At 41.0% G+C, this 22,281-nt stretch overlaps 1 protein-coding gene across 1 annotated transcript in view; it reads left to right on the top strand.

Moving 5' to 3' along the window:
* Positions 1-12,038: 12,038 nt before the first annotated feature.
* The window catches only part of jak3 (Janus kinase 3 (a protein tyrosine kinase, leukocyte)), an 87,323-nt gene continuing 77,080 nt past the window's right edge, over positions 12,039-22,281 (top strand). The window contains 6 exon segments of the mRNA XM_034180034.1: positions 12,039-12,237; positions 13,098-13,215; positions 20,762-20,879; positions 21,134-21,279; positions 21,386-21,635; positions 21,638-21,691. Of these exon segments, the coding sequence (XP_034035925.1) occupies positions 12,039-12,237; positions 13,098-13,215; positions 20,762-20,879; positions 21,134-21,279; positions 21,386-21,635; positions 21,638-21,691 (885 nt within the window).

A 22,281-nucleotide genomic window follows, 5' to 3' on the forward strand; every position in this document is an offset into this window, starting at 1 on the left:
TGTGCTGATCACCGCGCTTTAAGAGACGACGAGTCGAGCAGCTGCAAAAAACCGCGGATGAAAAGCTCACAGCTCACTGAAAGTGGGCAGTTCAGTCGAACCCCGACCTCCTGCCCACAGACCAAGTTTAATGCTGTTATCGACCCACAATGAAAAATAATATTAACGCACAGTGACATGGAGAAGTAACTTTAATCTGATTACTGATTTGGAAAGATTAACGCGTTAGATTACTCGTTACTAAAAAAAAGTGGTCAGATTAGAGTAACGCATTACTAAGTAACGCGTTACCGGCATCACTGCTGCCTGTACACTTTAGGATTCATTTTAACATTCTTTTATATCTTTAAATGGCCTTGCCCTGCCCTACCTCTCTGGGCTACTTCAACCCCTATGCCCCTGCGTGGTTGCCTCCGGTCAGCTGATCAGCTGCTTCTTGAGGGTTCCGACGTCCAAGCGAACGTTCAGAGGGGATCGAGCATTTTCTGTTGCAGCTCTAAAAATTTGGAATGATCTACCTGTGCAAATTAGGCAGGCCTCTTCACTGTCTGTTTTTGAAACCAATCTTAAAACCCACTTTTATTCATTGGCTTTAACATAGTATGAGACTTATTTTCTTATTTCTTTATTTAAAGGGATAGTACATATTAATGAACATATACAATATGTAAATACGTCACATTTTAGCCATAGGGTAATTTCCATCTGTAGTCCCTGACAGGCTGATGTAAAAGTTAACAAACAATTAATAATAAAAACACACAGACGTCACAAGAACTTACAATACAACAGACTATCATACGTAAGAAGCACTAACTGCTACAGCAACAAGACTGGACGAGAGACAAGAAGAGGGCAAAAAAGTCATGGACACTCACAATTAGTGTCCTCAGTTCCCAATGCTTATTGAGTGTTGTTAGGAAGGAAAGGTGATGTAACACAGGGTAACATACACTGTCCCAGCTTTTTTGAAATGTGTTGCAGGCATCCATTTCAAAATGAGCAAATATTTGCAGAAAACAATAAGTTTATCAGTTTGACCATTAAATATCTTGTCTTTGTGGGGTATTCAATTTGAATATAGGTTGAAGAGATTTGCAAATCATTGTATTAATTATTAATACTTGGCTTCCTTACTGACCACCACCTGACATTCAAAAATGGCACCAAATGACTCTTCATGGAATGTCAACATCTGCACTTCCTTTGTAAGCTACGATGGCTGGATAGGTCAACAAGTCAATCCTCCAGTCATTTTACAATTGTTTCATCTTGTCTGCACTTACTTTTGGCATCCTGGCATGCTTTGGCTCCTTGGAGTGAGCTCAACAAAGATTTTCTACACAAAATTGTCAAAATGAGTGAGAAGCTCAATGGACAATCAAAACCACCCTTACAGCCATCTTTTAGAAAAAAAAAAAAAAAAAAAAGCCACCAGGAAAAGTAGATTATTGCATCTGACCTCATTCTGTTATCACGCCCACCTTTGTGCCGGAATCCGTTTTAAATAAACAATAAGCACCCCCCTCCCCCCGCTGCTTCATTTCTTTTTTTATTTTGCATCTGTTTATTACCTCCGCCAAGGAGGTTATGTTTCGGTCGAGTGTGTTGTCTGTCTGTTTGTCAGAGGATAATTCAAAACGTTTTGAACGGATTTTGATGAAATTTTGTGGAGTGGTTGGAAATGACAAGAGGAACAAGTCATTCAATTTTAGTGGTGATCCGGATCACGATCTGGATCCAGGAATTTTTTAAAGGCTTCTTCACCATTGCGGGATAGGGGGAATTTGACATTCTAGTTTCTAACTCCACAAAAACAAGGGTCAGAAGGCTTGAAAAAATAGGGTGTAACATAGTCAATGTTCTATCAAACAACAAAGTTTGGTGATGATTGGATCCGGATTCCGGATCTGGTGATCCAGAATATACAAAAATATAGGGAAAATAGAAAATGTGTCAGTGTGAGGTGACAAATGAAGCTAGAGATGCACAACTAACACCAAACTGTAGCTGAATCTGTACTGATTCAGTAAGGTGTCATCAGATTTGATGTAGCTTCAAATGTAATGGAGCTAGATCCAGAAGAAAACCGCCATTACCTAAAAATTATTTTTATACAATAACTTTTGAACTAATAAAGACATAAAAGTGATTCCAAGTTCTAGTGGTATGTTTTCATGGTCAAGGATGTCAAATATAAAGGAAAGAAAAGTGTATGTATCATAGTTTTGGTTGTAACACTGAATTGTTGAATAGATCACTGTGCCAAGGAGGGAATCTCTTAGGGTCAGTGACCCTATGGTCTTGTGTAGCACATGCAACACTTAAAAAATAGTTCTATTTCAGAATTTATTGTTATTATTTAGAGAAGTGTTTCATAATGTTTAAAAAATTCATATATTTGCAGTTTAGTTGAATAATAAATTGAATTTTGTCTCATTTGTTTTTGTCTATAAGCACATGCAATATCAATATCAGTGCTCAGATGACAGTAGCTTCTGGGAAAGGTGCAAGTTGCAATAAACTGATGCCAAGCGCTAAGGATACATGCTATCCAGTCATAGCAGATGAAACTTTTTTTACTAGCAAACATCATTATTAGACTTTTTTAGGTTCAATGATTCCACGGCGTGTAGATGTTATGGCGTCAGTGACCCCATGGCCTTGGCGGAGGTTTACACTGAGTGCTTCTAGTTGTTGTGTACTATTACTGTTCCGGTTTTCAAGTTTTTAGCATATACATTTATTCTTGTGTATGAATTGCAGATTATTATTGCTGGATGAATGTACGCGTGTATGTTGTTGCCTAACTACAAATAAAGTTCCCTCGTGGGAAAAATATAGTTCTATTGGTTTGATTTCAGATTGATTGAAGAATTTCAGTTTCATTTTATGCCCCAAAACAGTTTATGTGTGTAGTATGCTTTAGTTCAGCTTGATGTTTCAAAGGGAGGAAAGCTGTACAGTAGTGTTCAGGAATAATAGTAGTGCTATGTGACTAAAAAGATTAATCCAGGTTTTGAGTATATTTCTTATTGTTACATGGGAAACAAGGTACCACTAGATTCAGTAGATTCTCACAAATCCAACAAGACCAAGCATTCATGATATGCACACTCTTAAGGCTATGAAATTGGTCTATTAGTAAAAAAAAAGTTGAGAAGGGGGGTGTTCACAATAATAGTAGCATCTGCTGTTGATGCGACAAACTCAAAACTATTATGTTCAAACTGCTCTTTTAGCAATCCTGTGAATCACTAAACTAGTATTTAGTTGTATAACCACAGTTTTTCATGATTTCTTCACATCTGCAAGGCATTAATTTTGTTGGTTTGGAACCAAGATTTTGCTGGTTTACTAGTGTGCTTGGGGTCATTGTCTTGTTGAAACACCCATTTCAAGGGCATGTCCTCTTCAGCATAAGGCAACATGACCTCTTCAAGTATTTTGACATATCCAAAACTGATCCATGATACCTGGTATGCGATATATGGCCCAACACCTAGTAGGAGAAACATGCCCATATCATGATGCTTGCACCACCATGCTTCACTGTGTTCACTGTGAATTGTGGCTGAATTCAGAGTTTGGGGGTCGTCTCACAAACTGTCTGCGGCCCTTGGACCCAAAAGAACAATTTTACTCTCATCAGTCCACAAAATATTCATCCATTTCTCTTTAGGCCAGTTGATGGTTCTTTGGCAATTGTAACCTCTTCTGCACGTCTTTTATTTAACAGAGGGACTTTGCGGGGGATTCTTGCAAATAAATTAGCTTCACACAGGCGTCTTCTAACTGTCACAACACTTACAGGTAACTCCAGACTGTCTTTGATCATCCTGGAGCTGATCAGTGGGTGAGCCTTTGCCATTCTGGTTATTCTTCTATCCATTTTGATGGTTGTTTTCCATTTTCTTCCACACGTCTCTTTTTTTTTGTCCATTTTAAAGCATTGGAGATCATTGTAGATGAACAGCCTATAATTTTTTGCACCTGTGTATAAGTTTCCCCCTCTCCAACTTTTTAATCAAACTACGCTGTTCTTCTGAACAATGCCTTGAATGTCCAATTTTCCTCAGGCTTTCAAAGAAAAAAGCATGTTCAACAGGTGCTGGAGTCATCCTTACATAGGGGACACCTGACTCACACCTGTTTGTTCCACAAAATTGACAAACTCACTGACTGAATGCCACACTACTATTATTGTGAACACCCCTTTTCTACTTTTTTTTTTTTTTTTACTAATAGCCCAATTTCATAGTCTTAAGAGTGTGCATATCATGAATGCTTGGTCTTGTTGGATTTGTGAGAATCTATTGAATCTACTGGTACCTTGTTTCCCATGTAACAATAAGAAATATACTCAAAACCTGGATTAATCTTTATAGTCACATAGCACTACTATTATTCTGAACACTACTGTATATTCTAAAGTAGTACAGCTCTATGGTTACTGCTTAGTTGTAATTTTTGCATTAATCATCATGTTAGATGCCAGAGTTGTTATTCTCTTTAATCTCAACAATGTATTTGAAAACTTCAAAGCTGGGGATGGGTAAATCTGCAGGGAGTATCGGGGTGAACTCCTTCAGGCAAGCAGAAATGCCATTCTTCTGGCGTTGGCTGGTAGACAGGAGAGAACCCAACAAAAAGTCAGAAATGGCTTGCAGTTCCTGTCTGGAAAGGAAAGAGTAACGACTTGGATTGCAACAACTACAGGAGTATAACACTGCTCTCTGTGCCAGCCAAGGTACATGGAAGCAACTTTTTGAACAGGATTTCGTCCCAGTTACATGCTGCTCAGCAGCAAGCACAGTTTTCACTTATCAAGCCAGAAGTCAACCATCAACTGTACGCTACCTTTGCATGTAATCATTGAACTCAACATAAATTGGAAAGAAGCACGGCAGACATTCGTGTTTGTTATTCACAAAGCATTTGTTTTGGTTGCTCAAGCTGCTCTTCCTGAACATCCTAAGAATTCATGGGAACCTTATAATCACTTGGACATATAGCTGAAGAGTCCTTTGAACATGAACCAGTGAATTATGGAATTTGTCAAGGATGTGTTCTGGCTCTTACTCTGTTCATTGTTTGCATGCACTGAGTGCTGGGTAAGGTCATGGAGTCCAGTGCCTTGGGTACCTTTGTTGCAGTGGTGGGCACAGCTAACCAAAAAGTTAGCTTCAATAACTGGTAATCAGCTAACTGAAAAGTTATTTTTAATGCTACACTGTCTAAAACTTATCAAAGCTACAGATAACCGATAACTTTCAATTTTCCCTCTCATTGCTCTCAGCTACTAAGAAGCCTGATTTTTGAGTTTAAACACTGCCAAAGCTTCTAATAGACCAAACGGCGATCACATACCAAACAGCCAATGAGCCAGCACTTCAGTCTTTGTGTGCTCTGCTCCCTGGTGTATGGAAGCATCATCTACCTTGAAAGGATACAGTGGTCCAGCGATGAGGCAGAGGTCTTGAAATGGAAAGCAGGTTTGAGTTATGGTTTTGCTTTATAAATAAAATTATTCCGGATAGAATAACTACATTAAACTCTTAAAATGTACAAAGTGATATGTAACACATATCTGTTAATTTTAAAATAATGCACTAATTCTGAATATTTGAACATTAACACACCAAGGGATAATGGGTAAACTAAGTCTCCGCTCATACTGATTGGTTGATTCATTCATCTCTATGTAAAAACCAACACAAGTGAATCGATGTAATGTGTTGGTGTTTACAAATAATCTGCTTTTGTAAAATGTCCATTTTTCTCATTTGTATATTAAAAAAGAAAGAAATTTTCAAGATCCCGCTAGACAGCGCCTAAGCGCACGCGTGATGACATCACAACTCTATCCGGTTAGGCAGACAAGGTTTCTTTCAATAACAAGAACTGTCAAAAAACTTTCTCGTGTGTGGTTGGAATTGTGTGGCGATAGGAATCGCCATTTGAAGGCTTGAATAACGATGTCAGTCGCACAAAGAAATTAAATAATAGTGAAAACATGTTCGGTGCGGTATCATAACGCATCAATCAGTCACTCCGTGAGGCGTCATGATATCAAGCCTGGTTCACATGGCGAGATAATTAGGCCGATATCAGACCCGATCTTCCCCTTCCGACAATCTTAAGGACGCTCCAACAATCGTGATAACGCTAAATATAATCTTATCAGATATTCCTGCCGTGTGTGGTGTGTTAAGAAGGACGTGAGGAGCTAAATGTGACATGCAGCCAATCAGAAAGCAAGGTGTTTGACCTGGGAATGTTTGTGTGTGATGTTTTTACCGTGTGGCTGACACCACACACTGTACAACTAAACCTGTCAGATCTATGATTTTTTTTACATCTCCATGTGTGTGGTCTCTCAGGTTTTGGAAACCTACAGGTAATTTTAAAATCCTGCGGTTGACAAAACTGTGATATAACCGGTCGCCAGTAGATGGCAGTGTTCTATGCATTTTGACACTGGTTATAGCACACGGCCTGAAAATGTTAGGCGTCTAAAAATTATCAGACCAAAACTTATCGGAAGATAATGGTGTGATGATGGTTTTCAAAGTTATCTGAAAAGCTAATCCGATAATGAAAACTTTATCTTCGATAGTTAGTGGAGCTGTGCCCACCACTGCTTTGTTGGTCCCGAACAGTTCACTGACCTTGACTTTGTGATCTTTGGGGAATCAAGACTCCCTGATTGCATGCACATGAGAAGTGGAGTGAGGAATCAAACTATCTGGGTTTGGCTCTAGGCAAAGAGCCAGCCTGTGAATGATTCTCTGGATTCAGCCATCACTCAGTACGTATGCAATGTATGTATTTGCTGTGTGTAGCAAAAGTAGCAAACTTGTTGAGAAAGTCACTTATCTCTTCAGTGACATACACATTTCTGGAAGCTTTGTCTTTGATACTGAGAGAGGCCTTTGAAGAGCTCATGGTGTCATGAGGTGGAATCATGAGGTTGCTGAACAGTGGTGTTTGGTGATGTGAATACCTTTGCAAAAGGGTGAAGTACAAGGGCTAAGTCTTTGCTGTTTCCAGTCATATTACATGGTTGTGAGACATAGATCCTAACCACTGACCAAAGGCAATGATTGCCTTTGGTCCTAGGTCTCTCTGGAGGATTCTTGTCTACTGTTGAAAGAAGAAGAACAACAAGAGCCTTTTTTGTCATTGTACATATAAACCACAAATTTCTGTCCACTGCATTTAATCCATCCTAATTACAGTTGGATACAATCCAACTAAAGTAGTGGGGTGCCACAGTCCGGCTCACGGAGACCAACTCTAGATGTAGAGACGCTGCCTTGGTCAGGGGCAGAGCAAGGAGCAGACCCTTAATTAGCATGTTTTTGATTGTGGGAGGAAACCAGAGTGCCCGGAGGAAACCCACACAGACACGGGGAAAACATGCAAACTCCACACAGAAAGGGTGGGAAGTGATCGCACGACCTTCTTGCTCTGAAGCACCAGTGTTAATTTCTAAGCCACCGTGCCACCATGGATGACTTTCTGCCCAACTGAACAGTTACATAGAGAGACTCGGATAAAGCTTAATATATGCCTTGAAAACTGAAAATTCTGTGTTAAGTCCATCACTTTTAGCGACTGTGTGGCCAGTAGATGGCAGTATGAGGAGCATTTGCCACACATTCGCTAAAAGTGATGGGGGAAACACTCAAAACCAATTGTGGTGACGGCCACGAAACACCTGACCATCCACATACAGAGACCCAGATCACAATTAAATATCCAATCACTACGTGGCTGGTGTGTTAGGCCAAGACAAAAGTACAGAACATTACCATATGACATGGACCACTCCGGCATGCCAGGAGCCACACGGTGATTGCATGCACCTCAACGGGAAGGTGTCCAGGATGCCGAGCTCCAGGAGAAACAAGGGAGAACCAGTACAATAGAAGGGCCCAGGGCCACGAAGGGCACCCACCAGGGCCTCTGGAGCAGCCCAACGAGCCACCGAAGGAACAGCCCAGGTGAACCCCCGACACACCCCCACAACCGCACCCCCACGGTAGGCACAGGAAACAACCCAGCACACAAGGGGAAGGAAACACGGCACCGGCATGGGCCTGGGGCACATGGGCCATGACACCACAAGGGAGGAAGCGAGCAGTGAGGGGGAGGAGCGAGCAGTGAGGTGACGGAGGGCTGAAGAGCACACATGTTCGATCCCCAAGCCTGGCAGGAACCACAAAGCCGTCAAGGGTGAGACCCAGCCCCAGACAAGGACAGGACCCATTACCCTCAAGCCGGACCACACGCAACAGATCCCCCTGTGGGTCCCCCAACACAGCCAGCAGGACTGCCCCATGAACCCACCCCAGTCTCCCCCCGATACTCCAACCTGCACACAAAAGACCAAGATCAGGAGACCAGCAGGCCCCCACCCCCAGCAAGTGCCCCACCACAACACCCACCTCCCCAGAAGGATGTGACACACTGGCCCCCACAAGCCCCAGAGTAGGGCCACAAGAATCACGGCAGGACAGGACAAACAGCTCACGCCTCACACCAAAGCCACAGACATCCCCAGCTACCTGGGGCTGACCACACATGCACAACGGACCCTAAATACCAGACCCACTCTTTGTATTATAATTAATCTCCCTTGGTGTGTGCGATCCCCTAAGTCTACAAGAATAAAGTGTTAAAAGCAAGACAGGAATGCCAGGTGGCAGACTACCGTGGGAGGCCATTGCACACTGCTGGACCACAGCCTGCCCTGCGAACCCACCACAGTCTAGTGACCCCAAATCTAAATTGGTTCCCAAATGTGCTTACTAAATGTGTAGAAATAAAGTGCATGCATTAAAATGGCAGAGCAGGAGCAGCAGATGGTAGGTTGCAGCACACTGATGCACCACAATCTGCCCTGCAAACCCAACACCAACATCTGACCCCGAAGCTATATGAACCCTATAATGTGCTACTGAAAACCCAATATAATGTGTGTGCAACTACTAAGCAAGTGAAGTGCATTAAAAGGGTGTGACATGTGAGGCTGAACCCCACACAGCCAACGGAAGTGAGAGGCACGGTGCAGGGAGTGGGCTGCACACTCCAGCCCCACCGGGCACTGTGACCCATGAGACGGGGAGGCAGCAAGCAGTCCTGGAGGAGCTCCAGAAGCCCAGGGGAAGAACCAACCAACAGGGGAACCATCAATGTTCCATTTTGGCAGCAGTCATCCTCGACCCAGAATACATACCAAACAGCCAATGTCAGCTCTCTACAGTTTCTCTGTGATTGAAGTTACACACACACACACACAAAAGCACACAGCGTTTTGTCTTTCCCGCATTCAGCCACAAATAGGTGCTTCTAATTTTAGACAGGCAGGAACAGAGATGGTGGCGGAAGACATCAAACACACCACACTCATGGTACCGGCAACGTGAGACTTAATTAAACTGACTAAACCAATTCAACTACAAAAAACAATAAATCAATAACACGCAACAATTTATCCAAAAATACGAGGTCTGTGATGAAAAAAGCGGTCCTTTTTATTTTTTTCAAAAAATAAATGGATTTGATTCATATGTTTTTACATCAGACATGCTTGAACCCTCGTGCACATGCGTGAGTTTTTCATGCGTGTCGGTGACGTCATTCGCCTGTGGGCAGGGCCTTGAGTGAGGCGTGCTCCACCCGGCCCGTCGGAATCTCTTGTATAGCCGCTGCAGACGGCGCGCGTTGCTTTATCAACATTTTTTTCTGGGACCTGTGAGGGATATCCGAGTGGACACTATTCGAGAAATTAAGCTGATTTCGGTTGAAAAGTTTAACGGCTGATGAGAGATTATGGGGTGTTTCTGTCGCTTTCGGAGCAGGATGCGTGCAGCGCTTCCAGGCACCATCGTCGGCCTGTTTCGACCTGAAACCATTCTAATTTAAGGCTTAATTCACCCAGGATGTCGTGAAAGAACAGAGAAGATTCAGAAGAGGGCCGGCATGAGGACTTTATGCGGACACATTCCACGGTTTAAGGACATTTTGTAATGAAAGACGTGTGGCGCAAATTCGCCGAGTCGTTTCCGTGACGACTCAACGAATCTGTGCGCCGCGACAGGAAAAACACCTCCGTGTATGAAAACCATTTGTAAATTCAGGCGGCTTTTGATGTGCTTTCAACAAGTGAGTAACTGAGAAATTGTTTAACAGCTTGGGCATGTTCCAACTTGCCCGTTAAGGTTTCTAATGGAGGTGTTTTTCCTGTCGCGACCCCCCGTGGTCGGGTCCGGCCCGACATGCGACTCTGCCCGCACGTTCTTTCATTACAAAATGTCCGTTAACAATGGAATGTCTGAATAAACTCCTCATGCTGACTTCTTCTGAAAGTTCTGTTCTCTGACGACTTACTGGGTCAACAGAGCCTGAAATGTGGACGTTTTCAACTTGAAACGGCGAGACGACGCCGCCTCGAAGCGCAGATCGCCGTCAGGCGCTGTGGGCTGTCCTTAAAGCGACACTACAGACCAAAATCTCTCATCAGCCGTTAAAATTCTTACCGAAAACCAGCTGAATTTATCGAATGGTGTCCACTCAGTTGTGCCTTACAGTTTTTGAAAAAATTATTATCAAACAAAGCAGCAGTCTCTGAGCCATTCATAAACAATGAAAAAACGACGAGAGGGTGGGCAACTCCTCACTCAAAGACTGCCCACAGGCAAATGACGTAACTGACAGGCGTGAAAAAACTCTCGCATGCCCACGAGGGTTCAAGCATGTCTGATGTAATCACACGTGATTCAAATCCATATGGTGTTTGAAAAAAATAATAAGGTCCGTTACTTTTATCACAGACCTCGTATTTGTCCTATCAACTTTCTGTTTTCGCAGCGTTCATCCTTGACCCAAAATACATAAGCATGCCAAACAGTAAATGTCAACTCTCCCCATTTTTTTGCATGATTGAAGCCACACACACGCCACTTGGCTAATATAATATAGATAACATAGCCACCTATCTTATTACAGTCTGAGATCTATCTGTAGGAGTGGCTACAGCTCTTCTGATGGTGCAGGCTGTCCACTAATCAAAGGGTTTGTGGATGTGAGAGCAGCTGATTGTCAGATTGTTTTTCAAAAAGAACTGAATACCTAAAACTATTCCACTTTGGAAAATATTGCCCCTTAAACCCAACACACGTGGTAAACCGATGTTGACAATGACGGACACATTAAAAGGTCAGCAAACAATGCTGTTGCAATGATGCAAATGCAATACTTTAGCTGGGCTTATGTGATTCAAGTTCAAAATTCCACAACTGTATGCATGTTGTTAACAATGTCACAAATGAGGGCTTTGCAACCATAGTTTTGATGAGCTCTTCTCTGGATTCTTGTAGTGGCAGAAATGAGATCTGTTGTGCTGTGGGCTGTACAAATTCTTACCCTTTGCATTGCTGTAGTGGAGATAGCAGGGTATTGTTTTCACTGTTGTGTGACTGTGGACAAGATAATTCAAAAACAGCTAAATAGATTTCCCTCAAACATGGTGGGAATATTACTTCAATAACTATCTAGAGGTGATTAGATTTTGGAGTAGTTTAGCCAAAGGTCAAAGTGCAAGGAAAACAGTCTGAAAACACTTTTTGTACAGATGAATGATCTCAAGCATATTGATTAGTAAAATAGTTCTAATTTATGAATTACTTCAACATTATGTCACATAGAAGTCATATGAATAAGTCATACACACTCAAAAACACCACTGCAGATACATGTATATTTAATTATATTGTAGTGTGTAGACCACACAAGGCATGCAACTTGTGATGCCTTCATTTTTTTATGTGGATCATAATAAAATTGAATTGTAATTTAAACCAAAAAGGTAAATAATGCACCTTTTCATCGTGTATGCAGTAGGGTTACCTGGAATATGTGTGAAAAAGACAGACGATGGCAGGTGTTTTTCTGCAAAAACTTCAGAATTCAGAAACAAAAATTTACGTCTGAACTAAAGTTAGCCATTTTTTTTTGCTTCAGAAGTACTCATGGATCTTAATGAAGAGGACTCAGCCCCCCTGTTGAACCGAAACAGGGCAGACAGCCAGATGTCCAGTACCAGCACTGGTCCCAGCTTACAAGTACACCTCTATTTCTTCCCTGCAACGAAGGACGCAACAACAATACACATAACCTCCGGCCACATTTCTGCTGAAAATGTCTGCATCAAAGCAGCCAAAAAGTGTGGTAAGTGTAGTAAGATTTTGGTGAATTCATTTATAATTTGTAAGTTTGCGTGTTTTCTACGTAAACTAGTCCACAAGACAAATATGTCCAACAATGCACATGAACTGTGACAGAATTCAGATTTCAAGAGTATTAGGTAAAAAAAATGTTAAATCCCAGCACCTGCTTAATATGTAAATGAGACATATATGATGTAAATATGCAGCCCAGTGTATTATTGGGATGGAGCTTCTTCACCTTGACATGCTCTATGCTAGCAGACTGAGGAAGAAGGCTAGAGACATTGTAATGGACACAACACACCCCGGGAACTCCTTGTTTAAACCGTTACCATCTGGGAAGCAGTTCAGAGCAATAAAGACCAGCACAAGTCATCTGAGAGACAGCTTTTACCCTAAAACCGTGGCCTCCATCACACCTCATCCCCCTGCTCGGACATGAAACACACACAGCTCACAAACTGTGGGTGGAACTATACAGACTAAGATTTAAGCTATACGCTACACTTACCGTCCTCACCTGCAATTCTGCACTGCGAACACAAACTGCTTTAGGTATTCACACCACCATTGTGCATACATTTTTGATCTGCATATTATATTTTGTTGATTTTATATTTTAAGATTTTTATAAGGAGGAGTCAAGGGAGATTTCACTATACATTGTATAATGACAAAGTGATTCTGAAATATGTACGTCAGTTACATATCATAATGTGTACAACTGACAATTTTCATCTGTATCTAATTTAGATACAGTTGAGTGATCTATTGTCAAGTTGTTGGGAAAGACTGAATAGTTACTGAATGAGATCCGTCTCACTATAATCAGTTTTTTTTAATTGTGTTTTTCTTTTTCAGAAATCTTACCTGTATACCAAAGTCTTTTTGCCTTGGTATCTGCTGATTTCTCACATTGGTATCCTCCATCACATATGTTCAACACTGACGAAAACACACAAGTCCACTTTCGAGTCAGGTAAGTAAAGACTCATTGGATAATTATGCATTTACTCATTTATTCTGGAGTGACTAAACGTTGTCCTCCACCAATTATGCCGTATTTGCTGTATTACCTCTGGCAACTAACAGGCTCATAGGTCATGTGCCCATCTGTGTCTGGCTGGCTGTCTGTGTGCACGGTGACTCAAAAATTAGAGGATAGATTTTAGCACTTTGCAATCATTTAGACATGGAGGATTATTTAGTAAAGGAAGTTAAAGACCTGCGGGGCCTTATTGAGCAAAAGGACAAACGGATCACGTCGTTGGAAAGCAGGGTGACTGAGATGGAGCAGTATATACGAATGAACGATGTTGTTGTATCTGGGCTCTACCTCAGACCCAGATCGTGTGCTCGGGCAGCAGCCTCTGGTAACAGGGGGGAGGCCAATGAACAAGACGAACGATCCACAGAGAAACACGTTGCTGCGTTTCTACAAACAAAGGGGATCGATCTGGATATAACACTATTGAAGCATGTCACCTGTTACCCAGGAAAAATTCAGCAGACAAACCTACAGTCATAATGAGGTTTGTTAACAGGAAAGACAAAACAACTCTGCTCAAACAAGGATATAAACTTAAAGGATCCAATGTTTACATAAATGAACATCTCACCAAACAACACAGATATAGCAAAAAAGGCAAGATACTTGAGAAAAACAACAAAAAATTCAAAACACATGGACTACAAACTGTAAAGTATTCATCAAACTGAACGGGTCTCCAGCTGAAGCATGAAGGAATTGGCAAAATATGACTAAAACATGGTAAGTGAAGGCAACCAACTTTCATAATGACTGACAAACATACAGACATTCATCAGTGCTTCTGAACAGTAATAGTATAACTGAGATCATACATGGTTATGAGAATGTGGAATTACAACCTTTTAAGTACACTGAGCATCATATACAGGATCTGGAATATGAGATAGAGCCGGACAATCATTTCTGTTCCTTCATAGATAGTAACTGTCAGTATTATACAGAGGAACAATACAATAACTGCATTACAAGTGATGGGAAATTGTCAATAATCCACTTTAATAGCAGGAGTCTGTACAAAAATTTTGGGAGTATCAAAGACTATTTAAAACAATTTTGTCAACCATTCAGTATAATTGCCATAACAGAAACATGGCTTACAGAGGGTGATGACACAAACTATGAGCTGGAGGGTTATGAATTTAATCATCTGAATAGACGAAATAGAGGAGGAGGAGTGGCTTTGTATGTTGACAAAAGGATTAACTACAAAATTAAAGATCAAATGACTGTGGCTGCGGAAATCTTTTGGAATCCATCACATTTGAAATAGGTATGGAAAAAGGCAAAAATATAATTATTAGCTGCATATATAGAGCTCCTGGCTCAAAATTGAGGAATTTCAAAATTGGACAGAAATTGTTTTCACAGATGGGTAATAAGCGAGTATTGTTTGTGGAGATATAAACATTGATCTCTTAAACCCGCATCAGCATATAGTAACTGAAGATTTCATTAACACTATGTACAGTCTAAATCTATATCCAAATATTACTAGACCTTCAAGAATCACTTCACATTCAGCTACTCTCACTGATAATATATTTACAAACGATAGATACCAAAACACTAAGTGGCTTATTAATTAATGATATTAGTGACCATTTACCAATTTTTATAGTAACTGATTTGAAGTTTAATAAAAAATGTACTGAGAAAAAACAATATTGCAAGCACCTGCAATCTGAAGAAGCTATCACTGCCTTAAAAATGATTTACTTTTACAGGATTGGAATCCTATTTACAATAAGCAAGATGCGAATTTAGCATATTCTGAATTTGAAAACATATTTCTCAATATATATAACAAAAATTGTCCAATTATACAGTATAATAAAAATAATAACTATAAAGCTAACCCATGGATAACAAAAGGTCTCCAAAAGGCGTGTAAAAAGAAAAATAGGCTATACAGAGAATTCATTAAAAGTAAATCAAGAGAGGCAGAGATTAAATATAAGGACTATAAAAATAAACTAACAACTATTATGCGGAAACATGGAAAATATTGAATAGTATTATAGCAAATAAACCCAAATCAAATAACTATCCAACATACTTTACTTATGACAACAAAGATGAATATAACATGAGCCAAGTAGTGAATAGTTTAAATAATTTTTTTGCTAATGTTGGGCCAGATCTGGGCAGCTGAAATCCCACACAGTACATGGGAAAATCAGCAATTAATCGCCTGAAATCCACACACAATGTTTCTCAGCCCAGTATATGAAAGGGAAATTATTAACATAGTTAGTACATGTAAAAGTAAAAAATCAACGGATCATAATGAGGTACATATGTCCTCAGTAAAGTGAATAATTACTGAAATCACAAAACCATCATCATATATTTTTAACAAATCATTTCAAACTGGGATTGTTCCTAACAGTATGAAAGTGGCAAAAGTGATACCTTTATTCAAATCTGGCAGCAAGCATCTTTTTACTAACTACAGGCCTGTGTCTCTACTGTCATAATTTTCAAAGATACTGGAAAAACTTTACAGCATTTTCAGCATTTTACCCGGATATTCCACTGTTAAAGGAGATTTTTTTAATGAAAGACGTGCGGACGGATTGCAGCGTCGGCTCGCAGCCTCCGCGACGCTCCGCCACAGGAAAAACACCTCCGTGTTGATAACCATTTGTAAAATCCAGGCGGCTTTTGATGGCTTTCAGTGGAGTGAGTATCTGAGAAATTGTTTAACAGCTGGGCATGTTCCAACTTGTCCTTAAGGCTTCCAACGGAGGTGTTTTTCCTGTGGCGGATCGTCGCAGCGGCTGCGAGCTGACGCTGCAATCCGTTCGCACGTCTTTCATTAAAAAAATCTCCTTTAACAGTGGAATATCTGGATAAAATGCTGAAACCGACTTCTTCTGAAACTTCTCTGTTCTCTCATGACGTCCTGGATCAATAGAGCCTGAAATGTTGAGGTTTTCAGCTTGAAACAGGCTGACGACAGCGCCTGGGAGCGCTGCGCGACGTCCCGCTCCGTGGGAAGTCCTTAAAGCGACAGTATCACCTCAAAATCTCTCAGCCGTTAAAATTTTCACTGAAAACCAGCTGAATTTTTTGAACCGTGTCCACTTCGATGTGCCTCACAGGTTTTGAAAAAATTTTGATCAAACAAAGCGCCAGTCTCTCAGCAACTTCTCAGACAAAGGAATTCCGACGAGGAGGCTGGACCACACCTCCCACAAGGAGTGCTCACAGGCGAATGACTTCACCGACAGGCGTGGAAAAACTCACGCATGGGCACGAGGGTTCAAGCATGTCTGACGTAAAAACATATGAATGAAATCCATATAGTTTTTGAAAAAAATAAAAAGGACCTATACTTTATTGACAGACCTCGTACATATATATGTGTGTGTAATTATATATGTATGTGTAGGTGTATGTTGGTGTGTATACATGTATACTGTATATGTATGTAAATATGTATGTAGGCGAAGACAGTGTTCACTAGATATGTTTATGATAATGGGATTTGAGTTTGTGTTGTTAAATGTGTTTGTATCATGGCCCAAGCAGAGGGTCACCCCTTAGAGTCTGGTCTGCTTGAGGTTTCTTCCTCAATACATCAGAGGGAGTTTTTCCTTACCACTGTCGCCTGTGTGCTTGCTCTGGGGGTTGGTAATGTGTGTATATATATATATATATATATATATATGGGGGTGGTGGCCAAGTGGTTAATGCGTTTGGTTTCAGCTGTTAAACATTTAACTTCATGAATTTTCCACATTTTTAGTAGAGTTTTAACATTTATCAGAACATTTTAAACTTTGTATTATCCTTTTGTATTTTGTACTTTTTATTCTTCAAACTCCAAATCAAATGTCACTTATTGCAGATCTAAAGTCAACAAAATCAGTTGCAATGTGTTCCTTAACCAACCAATCTAGACAACACTTAAACGTGAAAGTGAATATACAAAGCAGCAAACAACATGAAAGGTAAAGTAAATAATAATATTTTACTGACCACTGGCATCTTTGGACTGAACCCATGAGTGAACTTGTTGTTTCCCTCTGAAGTCTGTTTGTTTGAATGCCTGAAGATTTCATTCCCTTTCAGGTGCTCCAAATCAGTGGTAGTGACTGATCAGGTAATGAGCAGCTGCTTTGCTCCTGCTGGTGCACTCTGGAAAGTTTTTTTTTATTTTTTATTTATTTATTTTTTTAAGCAAAGTAGTATTAAATATAGGGAAAAGCTCTATTCCTGTGATTCAGCTCATTCTGGTTTTGTCCACTACTTATATCCCATGCTATTGCCTGGGGCTTACCAAGTGGTGGAGAATCTTTGGTGTTGCCCATCCTGAGTGTTGTATTTGCAGCAGTTGGTCTCTTCCTTGGGACTCCCACAGCAGTGTTTCTGTAGGTCGTGAGCACTGGAAATAGGTCTTGTAGGTGCAGTGGGGCCCCTCGTCAACACCCGTCTTGTATATGCTTCTGCTTGAGTGGGGGGTTTGACCCAATGTGCCTACTAGAGCTGTGTTTGCTTTGCTGACCCTGTCTTGGTATTACATGGGTGCTGACTTGGTATTCTCATTGTATGCTTCAGGGGTATCAACAGCACCCCTGTTCGGTGACCTTGCAGCTGTAGACGGGGTGTATTTTTTTGTGCTGGCTTTTTCAAGGCAAAAGTATTTTGTGATAAAAGTATTATATCCAGTCCCTGGTTCGGTTGTGACCTGGGGGCTCATGTGTAAAAACATGTGTGGATTTCCTACTGTAACACAGCGTACGCCAAAACTCCACAAACTGCCGTAAGCACAAAAAATTCCAGTGTATCAAAGTGTGCGTAGGCAAGGATCCACGCACATTCGGTTTGTATATCCCACTGAATGTGGAATTGAGCACACAAGCACATGTACCAAGCTCCTCCCTTTCCACGCGCATATTTAAATATGCAAATGTATTTAAATAGTATGGTTGTGTTATTTGATGGTACCATAAATGTGGAGTGTTGTGTGTTTGATGAAGTCCGCCATTGGCTCTGTGTTGTCGTATGTAAAAAGTAAAGCACTTTTGGAGGCAGTGTGCAAAAAAATGAAAGCTGTGGCTCAGTTGCTGTTCTTCCACACAGTTCACTGCAATGTGAATCAAAAATGAAATGAATGTGTCCGTGCGTGTAAATGCTGAGTCCAGAACAGTGTGCACACACGAAAGTAAAAAAATATTAGGTGCATGGCAGCTGACACTGTGTGACATTCACAACATTACAGGTGCATTTATTGACAATTATATAACAGCTGAGTGGATCCTTGTCATTTGAGTGGTGCTTTGTATGTCACGTGAAATGGATTATTCGTCTCGTGTTGCGTTGCATTTAGTGTGCAATTTGGTTCCATTTAGCCTGCAAATTTGGTTCCATACATTTTGTACCATTGCATGCTGCAAACCCTGCCCACTAGTGGGGACAGTGTTTAGCTAAACATGCGGAGTTTGTTTTGCTGACGGATGACGACTTGAGCTAATTGACGGTGCCAATTCTTCTAATACTCGTACACACACACAAACACATCCACTACGCTGTAAGCCGTGTGGAGGGATGAAGAGCTGTTAGGAGGAAGTTAGAATAAAAAGCTGGACTAATTTCTGACATGACTTTTTCACTGCACTGAGGAAGTACACAGTCTTTTTTTCCTTTCTTTCTTTTTTTTTTGGAAGTTGGTGCACGGCATCACGGACTACATTGTCTGAATTATTTTTGGACTCCTACTTAAAGTTTGTGTTGGATTGTTGATGTCAAAGCAGCAGTGATGCACCAAAATGTAAGTCCCTTTGCTGTTGTTTCTAAATTAATATTATATTAAATGACAAGGATCTATTTTAGCCGTTATATAAAACAAATAATGAATGTTTTCACATTCTGTCAATGGAAAGGTGGAACATACCATTCAACTTGGCTTCCCCTCATTGAATAGTATGTTCCAGCTTTCACCAATTAAATATTAGTACAATTGAACTCATAAACATTCATTATTTGTATAATACACAACACAGGGTGACAATCGGGGGTCTTTTAATTAAGAAGGTCTCCATCTTCATCATCAAGAAAAAGAAAACACAAAGTAATAAAAAACATACTTGAATGCACACCCGACCAGCCTCCAGCCTGATGCACATTTGCACATCACATATGATTTGAACACTGATGGAACCTATTCTGATCCTATTAACAAAAACAAATTCATCATGTGATGGTGCTTTTATAGCAATATGTGTGCAGTCAATAGCACACATATAGTTAATAGGGAAACAGGTCCTCGCTGCAAATTGCACTTTAATGCTGGAATGTGACGTATCTGGATGACATTCGGATGACTGCATTCCAAACTTGGCTCGGCGCAAGGTTGACTGGCACACTCCTCATCAATCGGCCAGCTCCTGCTGGAATGCCCCTGTTGCCAGGAAGCCCAGCGTGGTCAGCACCTGTGTGGGCACAGACAATCACTGACTCCTCATCGTATTGCACTCTGGGCAGTACTTGCAGTTCTGTGCGCAACTCCAATAACAGTGGCTTTGGTAATCAACATGGGTTTATGAGCCAATTATTGTCATTTGCAAGTAAATCCTCACGTTCCCTGAATACACGCTCACGTCAGATGGCACCATTTGCAAGGTCCTCTAACAATGCTCACTTTGTGCATGCTTTTAGGCCCACCCATATAATTGCAAACATGTGGGTGTGTTAATTGTTCATCAGTGTGTTGCTAATGTGCACATCGCTCTGATGACTTCTTGTTTTCACACTATTAACAGTGTCAAAGCATCACCTCTACATGTCAGCAGAGGACCAATAGCTGGAGAAACGTGCATACGCCAGACAGGATTTTTGCATGACACATCGCACATTTCCTCTTTTGATACATCTGAATGTTGGAGTGAAGACGGATGTACGTCACGTTTTTGTGTATACGCACGCTTGGTAGATGAGGCCCTTTCTGTAAATGGTCCTTTCTGTGTGGAGTTTGCACATTCTGTTCGTGTTTGCGTGGGTTCCCTCTGGGTGCCCTCACTTCCTCCCACTTTCAAAGACATGCAGGTTGGCTGAAATGGTGACTCCAAATCAAACAAATCAAAAACAGGTCAAACAAATCAGAAAGGGTCAAGAGGGTGCAGTGATGTTCATCAGTGAATGATCTAAACTGACCGTAGGTGTGAGTGAAAGTGTGAATGAAATTGTCTGTCAGCCCTGTAATGCACCGGTGGCCTGTCCTGTCCCTCGCTCAGTGAGTGCTGGGGTAGGCTCCAGCACCCCCATGACCCTGCCCAGGAATAAGTGGGTTTCAAAAAAAAAAATGAATGGATGGAAGCATTATATTCAGTCGTGCACTCTTTTTCCTCATCACTGTCACGTGTTCTATGCTCATGGGAGTGGGTGAAGTCAAGACCTTACTTGTGTACTGCACTTTCAAATAATTTATACTCTGATTTGGTACTGTTTAAATAAACTTTTTGGTATGAAGGTTTTTCTTTGGCAACTGGTTTGGACAAGGACCAAGAACATCATACCGCTACAGTCTGACCAGAGACCAAATCAATCCAGTGCTTGACTACGGTGTCATCGATTATCTCTTTGCTCAGGTGAAGTGCAGAAATATTTAAAAGCATTTACCTCAGTATCTGTAAAACTGATTTGCGATAAATATCCTGGATGCATGTGTTCTCAAGTCAAGTGAACCGGTGACTGTCACACAAATATTTATGACCCCTGTAAGTTTTTAGTGCCCCTGTAATGGTATCATTGGGGGTTAAATGTTGCAAAAATCAAAAAGTTTAAATCTATAACCAAATGGATGCATTCTTCATTGTCACTGACTGTTTTTTTTTGCACATAGTTGCGAAGTGACTTTGTCACTAGTGAGGCAGGAGTGTCTCCACCTTTGAGTGCACAGGAAGAATGTCTTGGGCTGGCAGTCCTGGATTTGTGGAGAATGGCAAAGGAACGTCACCTGAGTGTACGAGAGCTCTGCAAGACTGTCAGGTGACGGCCAAGATTTGAACAAGTCTTGCAGAACTTTCATTTGTCGATGTCTTTCTTTTTTCCTTTCAGTCACTCATTAGCCAAACTATATATTCTTCCTCCCCAGCTACAAATCCTGCCTTCCAAAAACACATTGTCATGAAATCCAGAAGCGAAACCGCCTGGACCGTTTTCGAATCCGAACCACCCTCAAGCGTTTCCTGAAGAAGCTCGGCAGCTGCTCCATAGATGACTATAGCTTGAAGCTTAAGTACCTGATTGAACTGGCCAGTATCGAGCCTTCATTGGGAAGTGAAATGTTCCAAGTGAGTCCTTCTTCCTCACAGATGAACTCCACTTTCACCATGTTGCTGGGTCACAGGAGGAAGCTGGAATTCAAACGAGTGGAAGGTGTCACCCTGATGGTGCACTGGTAAGGACAAGATGCTCAAGTTAAAGTGAAGAATGAGATGGCGTGGTTTTATTGGATCTCAACTCGACAAGCACATTTACCCTTTATTTCAGTAAAGTTGTCTACGTTGGTTATTTTAACATAATTATGGACAGTTTTAACACTTTGATCATGTACGATCAAAGTATTGTTTTGTATTGTATCGTATTGTTTTGTTGTGTAGTAAGGTGTTGAAAATATTTGTTTGATTGTATTGTGTTGACTTGAAGATGACTGAGGATGTAATTTGGCTAATTTAGCTACTTTTCATTGCCCTTTTGGGGCGGGTGGGGAGGTGATGGTTTAATGGTTAAGCGTTGGGCTGAGACCAGAGGATCTTTGGTTCAAATCCCAGCGTAACTGGAAAGTCACTAAGGACCATTCGGCAAGGTCCTTAATCCCCTAGTTGCTCCTAGTGTTTAGTGAGCGCCTTCTATGGCAGCACCCTCACATTGGGGTGAATGTAAGGCATTATTTTAAAGCGCTTTGAGCATCTGATGCAGATGGAAAAAGCGCAATATAAATGCAGTCTGTTTACCATTTTCTTAAAGAAACTATATTGAAATTACTGC

This window comes from Thalassophryne amazonica, chromosome 10 (assembly GCF_902500255.1).
Source record: "Thalassophryne amazonica chromosome 10, fThaAma1.1, whole genome shotgun sequence".
Lineage (NCBI taxonomy): Eukaryota > Metazoa > Chordata > Actinopteri > Batrachoidiformes > Batrachoididae > Thalassophryne > Thalassophryne amazonica.